Source organism: Manis javanica, chromosome 13 (assembly GCF_040802235.1).
Source record: "Manis javanica isolate MJ-LG chromosome 13, MJ_LKY, whole genome shotgun sequence".
In the NCBI taxonomy this organism is placed as follows: Eukaryota; Metazoa; Chordata; class Mammalia; order Pholidota; family Manidae; genus Manis; species Manis javanica.
This window is the reverse complement of record NC_133168.1, coordinates 43521641-43536402: the sequence shown is the minus strand read 5'-3', so window position 1 is coordinate 43536402 and position 14762 is coordinate 43521641. Positions and strand designations below refer to the sequence as shown.

The following is a 14762-nucleotide window of genomic DNA, read 5'->3' as shown; positions in this document are numbered from 1 at the left end:
TTGTATTTTTACCGATTAGTATAGGGCACAGACATCCCTCCAGAAAAACAGCTGCTCTCACTCTTCTATTTCTGGGGGCTCCTGAGTCAGTGAACATTTCTGAGGATTGCAGTAGGCAACAGAACACACGGCAATCTCATTTTCCAAACAGTTAAAACTTTGATTCATATTTCCCAGCTGTGTTAGCATAGGATGGCTATAATACAATAACACAAACAAGGTAAAATCAAAACAACAGAAATTTATTCTCTCACAATTCTGGAAGCTAGAACTCTGAAAACAAGGTGTCAGCAGGTCTATGTTTCCCTTGAACCCCCTGTAAGTAAGAATTCTTCCTTGCCTCTTCTGGCTTCTGTTTTTTCATGAACAGTCCTTGGTGTTCTTTGGCTTGAAGATACATCACTCCAGTCTCAGCCTCTGTCATCATATGAGAAAATCTCCCATTGTGTCTTTAACCCATCTCCCCTTTTTATAAGGACATCAATAATTTTAGAATAGGAACTCAGTCTACTCTCACATAAAAACATCTTAACTAAGGACAATTGCAATGATCCTGTTTCCAAATATGATCACATTGTGAGGTACTGGGGGTTTGCTCTTCAGCATATCTTTTAGGAGGACACAATTCCACCCATAAAGGTCTGCCCTCTGGCCCCCCAAAATTCATGTCCATGTAACAAAACACAATCACTCAATTCCAATAGTCCTAAGAGTCTCAATCATTTTAGCATCAACTAAGTCCAAAATGTCATCAGTTCAAAGTCCCAAATCCTATCTAAGTCAGTTATGAGTGACACTTGGGCTATGAGTCTTGAAGAAAATTTTTCTCCATCTGTGAACCTATGAAACAAGAAAACAAATTATTTGCTTCTAAAATTAGTGTTACAGGCTAAGATAGATTGCCACTCCAAAAGGGAGAAACTGGAAGGAAATAAAGAGGTTGCTGTCCCAAGTAAATCCAAAACAGCAGGGGAAAATGTTATTACATGTCAAGTATCTTCTTTGGCTCACAGTTATGTCCTCTGGACCTGTTAGCGTGGTGGCTCTACACTTAGGCCCACCTGGGTGGCAGCCCTGACCTCTCTACCTGGGATGTTTGCCATCACCCAAGTAATTAGAATTCATGGCTCTGCCCTTAGAATTGTCATTGTTTTATTTAATCCTGTCTCTTTCCATTTATGTCCAGGCCAGCGCTTTGTGCTTGTATAAACTTCGCAAAAACATAACCAGTCTTGCCTTCAATTCTTGACGGTCCAACCCATTGGACAAGGGGGTTCTCTACAGACCTGTCCTGGAAAACATGTCTATTCTTGCCTTCTGCTGAGGTGGTATATTGGATCCATGAGTTTATCCAGCCCCGCCTTTAACCCTGCCTCCGGCATGCTAGATAGGTTAAGGATTTTCCAAATCGTCAAGTGCTGGTTCCTTTTGTTTAACAGTTCATTCCTGAATTTATCTTTCTTTTCATATTTTATTAAGTAGCAAGGAGAAACCAGGCTGCACCTTCCACACTTAGAACTTTACTCAACTAAATATCCATGTTTTTCACTTACTAATTATCAAATTATACCTTCCACCCAACAGAAGAAAACAATTCAGTCAAGTTCTCTGCCACTTTATGAAAGACTGCCCTTCCTCCAGTATCCAATACTATGTTCCACATTTTCCTCTGAGACGTCACCAAAAGCACATTTAACATTCCTATTTCTAGCAACTTGCTCATGATAATACATGTATTCTCTAAGATGACAGAAGCTTGCTTGGTAGCTCTCTTCTATTCTTTCTGAGTCCTCAGCAGAATAGACTTCAATGTCATTATTTCTGCCAATAGTTTTTTCAGGGAAGTCTAGGCATTTTTTAATCAAGTGCCTCAATTTTCTTCCAGCCTTTACCCATTACCTAATCCCAAAGCACTTCCACATTTATATGTATGTGGTAGAGCATCACCCAGCTTTCCAGCAACAACACTATTCACTTCCTTGGTTTTCGGGAATGAAGTTCCACAAACTGGGTAGCTTTAAAATGTGCTTGTTAAACAACAAAAAGATATTCTCTCACAATTCTGGAGATGAAAGTCCTGAGGCAAGATGTCAGCAGAGCTATGCCTCCCTTCGAAAGCAGTAGAGAAGAATTTTTCTTTGTCTCCTCTGGCTTCTGGTTGCCAGCAACCCCTGGTGTCCCTTGGCTGACGGATTCATCCCTCCAGTCTCTGCTTCCATCATTCCGTGGCCATCTTCTGCCTGTGTGTCTCTAGCTCTGTGTCTCTTCTCTACTTCTTATAAGGACAGAGTCAGATTGGATTAAGGACCCACCCTACTCCAGTAGGACATCATCTTACCTTATCACATCTGCAAAAATCCAATTTCCAAATAAGGTCACATTCTGAGGTATGGAGGTTTAGAACTTCAACATATCTTTTATCTTTTGCAGGGACACAATTCAAGCTATAGCACTATTTGTATAAATTTCTAAATCACATAAGTGCCCAATTAGATAAATTTCAAAGAGACTCTGACAACTTTTTCATCAAATCATCTCCCTTATTTTGACATTGGAACTATTCTCCACAATAACCTTTTTGAAAAAAAACATAGAAAATTCATGTTAAAATCAATTAGCAGTAGGAACAACTGAATGATAGACATGTACATGGCATGATTTTAACTACTGTATATTTAATAGATTAGGACTGACAAGCCAGCAAGAAACTAGAATAAGTTTTAGTAAAATTCTACTTTTTCAGTTATGGTAAAGTAAAATGAAGTAAATAAAATAATTTCCAAACATGAATTTATGCTTCAGTGTTTCTTAGCTTTTAAAATTTGGGCCTTTTGTTTCCCCTCAGAGTCACAAGTTAAGAAGGAAGCAAAACCAGGTATCAGTGTTTTTATTTTTATTCTTAAATAGATGCTGAGCTGATATTGCCTCTGTTACCACCCACCAGCCTAGATTTACACAGTCTCCCCCAGATCCTCAGTATTTCTACCTCATTGCTCAATATAGCTTTACAATGCTGGGTTAGGTGACAATGGGGTTATTCCATAGGCAAAAACATCTAGAATGTGGCTTTAAATGGACCTCAGCAGAGACTCCAGTTTTCAGGAGACATTTCTGGGGGAATCTTCAAAAGCTAGTATGATTATTTTTAATTTGCGGGTTTACTTCTGAAAATACACTAGACTTACACACTCACAAATTATAGGCCACTGGGATTTGAAGGAAAAGAGGACAAGAACTTACTAAGTATCTGCTGTGAGCTAAGGAATAGGATAGGATTTTTATTTTCATCCTATCACTATGAGAGACTTGCAATGTCACAATCATTATCTGTATTTAATACATGTGGAAACAGTTCAATAGACTCAGTTCAGAAAGTAAGCTATTTTTCCAAAAATTTTTAGATAATAAATGTTGGAGCTAGGATTCTGCCCATGTCTGGTTTACTCAAAACTCCCATTAAGAAATTGTCTCAGACTAACAATTGTTTTATTAAGAGGTAACAGTGACCTAAGATTGGGGTGACCTTTCCAAGTTTACATTGCTACTTAGTGTTTAAGTCTTAACTCTGGTACCAGCTAGCTACTGACCTAAGTAAGTTAAAAAAAAAACCTCAGGTTTTATGGGAGCTATGTCTCTGCATAAGAAATTGCATAGCAGGATTCTTAAATATCAACAAATTCAACAAGTTTATATGTGTATACAGTTCTATCTTACCCCTTACCTGAGCTTACCTAGCAACTGATCATAAGCTTGAGTCTAGTCATTATAAATAATATATTTTAACATACCAAGGCATATAAATATCTAACTACTGTCTTATGATTTATTTTCCTGACTGTTCTTATTTGCTACAGGTGAGTGTATGTACCAGGTAGAAATATTTTGCACTCCCCCACCTCTTTTTTTTTTTTTTTTACCAGAATCCCAATAAATTTAAAACTTCTAGTTAGGCCTAGTACCATTTAAAACTTTTATTATTGCTAAATACTATAATTTTCAGGTGACTTAATTGAATGTTTTTTAATAAATATGTTTCCTTTTTAGCTTCATCTGAAAAAACTAAAATATACAGTATGTATATTAATTTCATCTATAATACTTATGTAGAAGTTTTTACAAGAAAATAGTAAATATTTTCAATAGTATATATTGGTAATATATACTTCAGTATTTATGCTTTATTATAGCCTATGCTTTGGAAATCATAAGTGTTTAAATGTAAAGAATTTTTTATGAATTATTGCTGTAAAATCAAAACTTTTGAGTTTTCAGTATAAACTAGGATGACATGAAATTTAGGAACAGTTTTTATTTCATGGTCACATTCATTAAAATCTGTTATTTTCTGCTTAACAAATCACTACCTATGTCACCAAGAAAATTCACCATATATTAATTTATAAAGCTCATAAATATTTGAAAATATTTTCTTTTTATTATTTTCAGAACAAGACATAGTGAAACCAGACAAGACTGTTTCTCATGGTAAACCAGGTATTGCGCAGGTGGTACTTACTGTGTGAAATAGCCTCTCACTATTCTAACTATAGCAGGATGAAGAGCTTAGAGTCAAATCTGAAGTTATTAGGAATGATTCATGTGTTAAGTCATCCAGCTACAAACATCTCCAATTTTCACAGTGCTTTTGTACTGAAACTTAACTTGTCGGTGTAACAAGACAGCTAGTCATCCCTTCCTATCAGACACAGCACAAAGACTATCCACACCAGGACTCAGGTGAAGGGGCTGTATATTTTGTTTTGTTCTGTTCATCTGGGACAAGACACCCTTAGAAGATGTATAAGTCAAAATGGCTTATTCAAACGTGACTGTCTTAGATTTTCTTTGTGCTCCTACCCAATTTAAACAGAAGATATCACTTGCTGTTTTACTGAAGAAACAGCTAAGTTTTTCTCAGTATTTGGTGTTATTTCAAAGAAAGTACAAAATATCAAGGTTGAAATATGTCACAGTTTTGTACTGATACATTTAAATTTTCTACTTGTGTTAATTTTTTTCCTATCACAGAAGAAAAAGTTCTCACTCAGGTAAAAGCTACCACAATAGAAAAAACAGGTAAGTAAGATATTTCATATTATTCTTCTATGTATCAGTTTTATGGTATGTGGGTACACACACACACATCTTCACTAAAGTGTGTGGACTTATAGTGCCATAAACTCTAAGGTTGTGAATTCTTGTAAATAACTAAAAGATATAATGGGTAAAAATAATAGTAGAAACTTAGAGTGTTATAACTTTATTTTTTAAAAGTGTTATTGCCCTAAGCTTACATATAATTCTTGAGGAAATCCATGTAGTGTACCAATTATCATATACTATTAAGGCTTTATCTTATTTTATAACCACATTTTCTCAAATTTTAAAATCACGTAAATCTGACACTACCTGCTGTTTATGTATTAGATGGAATAATTTCCTTTCGTGAGAACTCTGCACGGCATTATGTGGTTGTATAACTTTTTTAATCTGCCTTAAATAATGATCAGCAGAATATGTAATATTAAAGCAAAAACAATCCATCTCATTATTTCCGAGTAGGAAAGAAAGGTGCACACATTCTTGTAATTCTGGAGTTCTTTCCTATAGGGATGACTGAAACTGAGTCTACGTCTTAACTAACATCTTGAACCACTGCACCTCCTCCATTTGATTCCAAGGCAGTACTACTATCCACCTTGGCAATGAATAGAGTCCCATTTTATGCTAAAAATCATTATGAAAGAAAAATCCTATGAAGAAATTTCTTTCTATTAACTAAAATAATCATAATAATCAGGATTTAATAGTTCCTCAGAGGAAAATATAATACAATTCAAGGAAGAACTAATTTGTTGATAGAAATTACAGCGTATTATCACATGAGAAAGAAAACTTGTAAGACCATTTTTACATTGCCTCATATCACCATTGTACTGTATTCTATCCATTGCCAAATCTCATAATTTCAGGTAATATTTCTCTAATTTGCCCTGTAAGGTGCTAATATGGCCCCTGAGTATCTCATTTCATTATATGGGTATTCGGGAATTATGAGAAAGCTAGCTCAATGCATTTGTGTGCCAAATATATTGATTGTTTTAAATTTTACATACATTATATTTGTCTTAAATTATCAATAAGCAGTGCAATTGATTATTTGCTTACAGTGAAATAATAGTTCTGAGAGAGAATGGATTTAGTTTAATACAATAAAATAATCTTAAACTAAAAAGAAATATATACATATGCTAAAGAGGTTTTTCTTTTAATGGTTTATACTCATCAATATGCCATTTACTTTCCCCCATTCTCCAAAGTCAAGCCCAAATCAGCAAGTAAGAGATGAAAAGAATAAAATCTGTAAAGTATTGCTTGGCTATTTCAACTTTAACAACTTGCTTGGGCTTTTTTTGTTGTTATTTTTAGTGTTAAGTCCAAACACGTGTAGACATGATAAATTGATGTTATCACTATAGCTTTGATTTGACATCCTTGTTTTTCACTACTAATTAATAGTCCATTATAATTACACAGAAGAAATCTCTGGAAGTTGTATCGCTATTATTAATATTCAAAGACTGAGTTCATATAGGCTATGAAATACCACTAAGAAATTTAGAGTAGTTGGGCAATCTTTTAAATATACATAATGAATAACAAAGGAAGGTGAAGTGATATATAATTAACAGTGTTATGAACCACGTACTGTTTTTAATGTGATTGCCTTAGGTAGCATTAATTATACTGTAGGTAGGTATTTAGAAATCCATGTAATTATAAAAATTTGGCCATTTGTTTATTAAAATCATGGAATTTTCTCATGAGTGTGGCTTAAAAGATCATCCATTTTACTGTTCAGGAATGTAACAGAGATTTCAGTGATAGTTTAAAAGGTGACAGTTTGGCACAAGAAGGCATGAACATTGGTTCATTGTCACACAATTAGTAAATATGTCCAAAATTGTGCTGGAATTGTGATGTTGGTCCTTGAAGGAGGTGTATTTGTGAAATGCAAGTTTAGACAAAAACATGAGTGGCTGTTAGTCAAATATTCTCTGGCTCTGAATAAATACTTTGTTAACAAGATCCAAAGATGAATTTAAAAGTTAGGAGTTCATGTAAGTGGTTCAGGAGATATAGAGCAAATATATGAGCCTAAATAGAACAGATTCACATCCTAGAACCTGTTGCATGGTTTTTGAAGTTGTATTTTATGTTATTATTATAATTACTATATTTTATTTTGCTTTTGCAGTGATGTTATTATGACAGTTTAATGACTTGAATATTAGCTTCTTAATTTCCTTTTATTTTGCTTTCTTAATATTAACATTCATGCAAATTGAGTTCATGAATGTTCATTGTGTAATGCTGTCTATCCCTAATTTTCAAATATCCAATTTAGTCTTATGACAACATGGGTCTCACATTCTCCCCACCTACTTCACTGTTGGTGCACAATTTGGGGAAACATAGTAGTACTTTTAGAGACTCTCCAATACAGGAATGAGGGAAGGAAAGGACAAACATCAGTACGAGCTCAGGAGAACTAAACCTGAAGATGATTAGAAAGAGCTAACACTTGTGAGTGATATGCTACATTTCCAAATATCCTCAACTCTATTTAAAATATCCTACTCTATATGTCTTCATTTTAAATTCCACTTTTGATTAAAAACAGAAATCTAATTATCTTAATTCAAATATTTTTCAGAGGGCTAAGCAGGATGTCAATTACATATTTTGATTCCATTTGTCATGTCCTAGACTTAGTTGGGATTCATCTGTAAGTGTTCTAACTGGGCCTGGAAAGACAATGTGCTTTAGGAAAATGAAAACATAAAATGTGGTACTTTCTGGAATAAAGCAAGTCTTGGTGAAATTTTTAACAATAAATTAATGTCCAGCTCAAAACTGCTTCAGACCCAGCAAAAAGGGAATTGCAAGAAGTCAGAGAGGTAAAAGGGGAGCTTGTGAAGTGACAAAGGCAAATGTTACTTGCTTTAAAATATTCTCAAAGAATGACTTAACCTTTGGCAAAAACGAGATATCCTCTTAATGATTCTACTCGGTCATATTTTATCCTCCCTTCTTATACACATGGCCTCATGAGGGACAGTACTTTTGCACATCTTACAGGATGCCCTGAGAATGAACCTGACCTTGTTTATAGTGCGTTTCTATGGTGATAGCTTTCTGTGTTCCAAGTTATATGCAAATTACTTTGGGGGCATGCTTCCCATATAAATTGAGGATTGCCTGCCAATATATAAATAAGAATTGCTTGCTACACAAACACCCCACAGAGTGCCAGTTAATTTTCATTTCTCTCTCTAGAAAAAGCTGAACATCAAGAAACAGAATCTCCACCTACAAAAACAGGTGTTTTTGCTTTTTTGGTTTACATTCTGTCTTAACTCACTAGTTTAATTAAATTTGAAAATTAAATAAAGCATAAATGTGATTTTCATTTTATCTCATCGTAATGTTTAGTCTTGTGGTTTTGTAGTAAAATCTAGTTAATCTGATTATAAGGGCTGTTTTATTGTCCAAAATAAAATATTTTCCTAATATAACCAAAGTATATGGATTGCCAAGCATACTATTATAATATAGTCATATTAATAAAATAGTATTTACTTTCATGATTCACAAGACCCTTTCAAAATATTTGTGTTTCACAGTTGTCAATATTAATATAATTTACCATACTGATAAAGTTGGTTCACTATTGATAGATTGTAAAATATACTATGAAATTGGATGTTTATTTCACTTAAGACTAATAATGAATTTCAACTTGATATATTTTCTTAAAATAAAATATATCTCAATCTACAACTGTGAGCTTCTCTTAAAAACATTATTCAGTTTTTAAGATATGTCATACTTGGCATGGTTCAAACAAAAGACATATAGGAGGCTAACTGAAAATATCTCTCCCTCTTCTCCTCTCTTTTTTTCCATTCTACCAGTTCCTGTCCATAATACCCGATAATATCCAATAATCACTATTATTTCTTAATGTATCACACATACATATATATATATATATATACAAATAAATATGTGGTCCTCACTTTTCTTTTTTACACAAACCATGACATACTATAAATAGCCCTGTCCATAGATTTTTCTATTCAATAATGTATTTTAAAGATTGTTTGTAACAGTACATTAAGAATTTCCTCATTATAGTATCCTATTGTATAGTTTCACACAGTTTATTTAACTAGTCTCTGACTGACAAATGTTTAAAGTTGTCTAACAAGCTTCTTAAAATGATGTACAATAATAAGTATATTTACCCGTCTAGTTTTGCGAATTTATCTTTGGGGTAAAATTTCTTAAAGTAAAACTTTTTAGTGAAAAGATATATTCGATGCAATTTTTGTAGATATTTTATAGATAGTTGACCTAATTTTGGATGATTCAAATTATTCACAGTCCTGACCATATGTATCTGTTTTTTATGAATAAGTGGTTCTTTAGTTGTAAGCTTGCATAATTAATTTTTTTAGTTAATAGTTTCAGAAGACAAGGAATATTGAAAGCAGACAATGCTTTTAGATTATATAGTTTTGTGTTTTTCACCTACCACTCATTTATTCTCCCTGAGGTTTTATAAAGTCAACTTCATTCAAAATACTGGATTAGGAGAGTTTAAATAGCTGTCATTAATTAATCTGTATTCTGAAAGGATACTGGCAGAAAATTCACTTCATGTCATTCAGAAACAGTAAGAAATCCAGATTATTGTGAGCATTCATATTGCATTAAATCAAAGATGCAGTTTTACAGAGATATAAAAGAGACAGTCTGTATTTTAAAGCTCTATAATTTCTGCTATAGGAAATTCATAGAGAATATTACTTAAAAATTACCCACAATGCATTACTATTGTTCATTTTAATGTAAGCTTAGTCTATTCCTATTTTAACTCAAGTAAGCAGAAATAGGAAACAGAAAGGGCTGATATTTTACCTACAGATTAAAAATTATCACTGATTTTCTTCTCTTGTCTTTTTTACTTTTTAGACAAACCAAAACCAATTTCAAGTAAGTGCACTTTTTTAGAATTTTAAGAATTTGCTGTTTAATTATTTTAATTTAATAAGTTCTTTGAATTTCACATACAATAAAAGTACAGTATGTTTTATTAATACAATATCATCATTCCATTTCCTGTATAAATGATTCTGATTGATGAAGAATATTGGGTGTCTTGTATTCATCAACACTTGAATATCTATTTATTGAACTCCTATTGTATATATAGTATTGGAACAAGTTATGTGAGGAAATGCCTAAAATGTTTTCTGTTGTCATACTGGTGTAATAACATATGCACCAAAATAAGTAACATCTGTGTGAAAAAAAGTGGTTATATATCTCTTTTATATACTTTCAGTTGTTTGTTAGATTTAAACACATTAGAGGTCTGTTTAATAGTTACTGCTGGGTTAAGAAAAATTCAGAACGCATAATACCTGTCTTCAATTATTTAATTTAAACATTAGCTTTTTATTACCTTATTTTTATCAAAGCCTGAAGGTAAGTTGTTTTTAGTATTTCAGTATTACTGTTCCCTTTTGACATTTCAAACTATAATAAAAATGCATCCATTTATGAGATATTTGAGAATTTATTACATTTTAAGCAATTACATAAAGATGAAATTATCATTTAATACCATTAAACTATGACCCAAACTTTATCCTGGGGCAAAAGTATATATGTTTCAATCAAGTGTATATCTACAAGTTGTATCTAAAGCTTTTAATGCCAAGAACTAACCAAGTTCCTTGAGTGATCATAGATTCCTTACAAATGAGATACAATTTTCTTCTGAATGGATTGATGCCAAGGTTAAACCATTAAATGCTTCCTTTGGAGAAAATCTCTAGTATATTTAGTTTGTATTATTGCTGCTAATGGAGAAAGTATTACAAAAATTAAAGGGTGAAAATCAAAACTAGAATGCTAATAGAAAATGTAACCATAATTGTTTACAAATGCCATTTTGTTTATGAAACATGATTAATTTCTATCTTCATTATTATTAAATATTGTAATCATTTTCATAAATTTATAACAGCTTCCAAAAAGGGTATAGAAGACTGATAATTAAATATATCATTCTTATAGAAAATGTTAGCACTTGAATTGATTTGCAAGGAAAGATTTTTTTAAAACCTGCCATGTCATATTTTAGAATGTTATTGGTCTATGAATTTACTGAAGGAACAAAAAGAAAGGCTGGTTCTACATTATCATAGACTAAAGACAGATAACATTTTATATCTTGTCTCACTATTCTTAACTGTAGTCACCATAAATTGAGTTTATTTCTGTGACATTTTCAATCTTATCCCACAATCCTACCCATTGCACTTACTACAACATTTTGTACATGAAGTTGCTTTACAAATATTCAGGGGATGCGTGCATGAATGAAGATGAAAAGTTTATGTAGTGGATATATTTATAATTTGTAATTAAGAAAACCAACCAAAGGATTTGGATTTAATTAATTAATTCAACCATATATGAATAGGCCATTTATTAGTTTGTAAAGTGAATCTGTTTTTAGAGTAGATTTCTAGTCAGTTTTCAGAAATATTAGTTATCAGTATGTTTCTTTGTCATTTTGGAGTAAATGAGTCTATTGTTACTACTACTGGAATTTCAGAAGAAATACTGAAGATGAAGCTCAATTGCCTGCTACTGAAATACAATTCAAAATGCTATACAAAAATAATTCTTTCATTTTTCTTCTTTTTTTTTTCTAAAGAGGAAACATCAGGGGCTATAGAATCAGGTAAATATTTACTTTCCCAGAGGAGTAGCATGGATCTGTGGAAACAGTATGTAAATTTGAGACTCTGTTTAGCTATATAACATTTGGGAGAATACTTTAACCATTCACATTCCTGGTTTTGTCATCTATAAAACAGGCATAATGACTTCCCAAAAGGCTCATTATATCTCATTAAATGAAATAGCATATGCAATATTCCCCCTGCATAATTGGTTGTCACTCATTAAATATGGTTTCCTTCTCAATCTTGTCTGATAAATATAGTTGAAAATCATCAAGCAATCAAAACTCTGTTTTGAAAATCATGTGTCCACATTTTAGTTGGAGATATTTTAAGACTCTTTTATTATTTGTTTTCAGTAGTTTATATATTGAGCATCCATAGCACCAGTCAAATCCTCATTTCCTACAGATAATACTTAAAATTTTAGATGTTCTTCCTGTTGTTAGTAGTTTAGACATGCATGGCATATTCTAGCTTTCCTTCAAAGCATGCAAAAACAAAAACAAAAAAGAGGGGCTCTGCCATGCAGATAATTGAATAGAAGCCAAGTAATCAAGCATAACAATAATATATTTGTTCTCACACATGAGAGGGAGACTTTTCCTTCCCATCCTGAAAAAGCAAAGCCTTCACCTGCCTCCACTTAATGGAATTAAGTCTCATCTCCAACTGTTTGCCCCAAGATTAGGTAAGAAAGTTATATTTTTAAAGGTGATGATTTCTTGTTATCTTTTCCCACCTAGGGAAGAAGAAAATTGAAAATTCCAAAAAGGAAAGTAAAGGTAAAAAATCCACTTAAAGACACGTACAACAAATTAGAAATAAAAACAGAAGAATAAAAAAAATTACACAAATTATATAATTTAAAGCAGTTCGTGAAAATACAGACACTGATTTTAAACATTTATCAGAACTGCAGTTCATTGTAGGGTTATCCACGTAAAAGATGTAGGTATCACATTATTATTATTAGACATCTAAAGGGAATAGGAATTTAGATTTTAAAGCAAGCCCAACCTGTTATTCTATTAACAGCATAGGATTCTTTTCACATAAATCCTGAATTGTGAATATTGACCACACAATTTAATTCCAACCTTAGGAAGATGTATGAATAAATATGATATATGGCTCTAAATTATCATTTTTTTCTCTGCAGAAAAAACAGAAATGAAACATCTTAAAGAAGAAAAAGGTAATTTTTTAAAAGATTGAAAAGCAGAACACAAAGCCTTGAAACTCAAATATTTTAACTTAGAATTTATTTATACCATTTTAAAATTAGATTAAAAGAAGAAATGTGGTAAATGGATAGTAGATATGTGATAATGTCAATGTCAGAGGAGCAATGCATGGCAGGCCAATCCCCACAAAAATATGTCCATATGTTGTACCACGGGTGAGAGACAAGGGAAAAATCATATTGCAATGTTGCTTTTTCTTTATGTTGGATTTATTTATTCAGTAAACTACACAATATAATATTTAATGTGGTTATCTAAAAAACTTACAAAGGCCTTAATCATCAAAGCTATGTTCTATTGAATTAAGAGGAAATCATTCTTAGGCATATCTAAAAGATTAATAATAATAAAAGGAGACACTTTTTTCTGTTTTATCTTCAGATTCAGTTAATCAGAATGACCTATTATCCATGGATACTAGTTAATTTAAATTTCATATAATCGTTGCATTCATGTTATATCTCTATTTATGAAAACAAAACAATTTCTACTGCTAACATTTACTTTTTTTAGATGTTATTAGAAGACAGTTTTTTAAAATCACCCAGGGAAAATGTTGAGAATACTTTAATTATTCCCATGTTTCTAAATCTTAGAGTGAGCCAAATTTTTTATGCAATGCTTTAAAAATTCATATTTTAATTTATACTTTCCTTATAAACAGTTCCAACAAGAGAAGAAAGTCTTCAATCAGACAATGAGACAAAAGGTAATCTTTGACTGTAAATATTTAAATGCTATATTTGTATGGAGCACTTAATATTAACACTAATTTTTTTAAATCAAGGAAGTCTAGCAAGTGTACACTTCTGTTAATAGCAGTGGAAATGGACAGGTAGGAAATGTGGAGAAATTGGAACTATTAACAACATAAGCATTCAACAAAATATTCCAGTATGCACCAGGAGACAGATTTCTCTATTACAAAATACTTTAATAACATGAGTAAGGTTAAAGTGATATAGTTGTAAAAAAGAGAGCTGAGATTTATTTTATCTGTGATTACATAAAATATAGCCAATAGTATGAATGATTTTTGTTATTTAAAATTGGCCCTTTGAATTGATTCAACCTAGATGCAAAGGGGGTGGTAGAGGGCAAATGCCAGTAAACACATGGCAGGTAGACAGCCTTTATCTGAAATAAGAATGACCTATTTTTATGATATTGATCATCATAAAACTATAAATGAAGGTTATAACTGAATTATGTAGTTAAAATTATGAGTGATATGATTTTAAGCAAATCCTGTTAATTCAAGGTGTAATAGGATGTAAAGGCTTTAGATTATAAGGTGCTAAGTAAATATGCCATAACTGAGCAAGTGCTTTACTTCACAATAAATGCATAGATTACCAGTGTGTCTCGTTTTTTGCTGGTTCCCTCTTTCTGCTTCTTGTATTATGCATGCCCAAAATGGCAGGATGTATCTAGATATGTAATTATTACTAATTTAGACATATAAGTCTCAGCAATATTAAAGGCTAAAATTTAGAATAAGAGAGCAAACCAAATGTGTATAAAATCGCAGAGGCATAATTTATATATTAAAACTTTCCCTATCATTTGCAACAACATGGATGGAGCTAGAGGGTATTATGCTCAGTGCAAAATATCTCTTAAGATAACCAACCAGTAGATTGAAAACAATTAGAGAGAAAACTCCTAACTAAATCCTTTCCTATTATTA

General features: G+C 32.0%; 1 protein-coding gene across 16 annotated transcripts in view; it reads left to right on the top strand.

The window, feature by feature from the left end:
• The window catches only part of TRDN (triadin), a 486197-nt gene that overhangs the window by 446473 nt on the left and 24962 nt on the right, over positions 1-14762 (top strand). For 12 of the 16 annotated variants that reach the window (XM_073219550.1, XM_073219549.1, XM_073219542.1 and 9 more), the window contains 11 exons: positions 2846-2875; positions 4045-4071; positions 4447-4494; positions 5029-5076; positions 6321-6338; positions 8341-8385; positions 10042-10062; positions 11798-11824; positions 12572-12610; positions 12988-13023; positions 13737-13781. In XM_073219550.1, the coding sequence (XP_073075651.1) occupies positions 2846-2875; positions 4045-4071; positions 4447-4494; positions 5029-5076; positions 6321-6338; positions 8341-8385; positions 10042-10062; positions 11798-11824; positions 12572-12610; positions 12988-13023; positions 13737-13781 (384 nt within the window). The remainder of the gene's footprint in view (positions 1-2845; positions 2876-4044; positions 4072-4446; positions 4495-5028; positions 5077-6320; positions 6339-8340; positions 8386-10041; positions 10063-11797; positions 11825-12571; positions 12611-12987; positions 13024-13736; positions 13782-14762) is intronic. The other 4 variants (XM_073219548.1, XM_073219545.1, XM_073219540.1 and 1 more) reach the window with 3 other exon arrangements.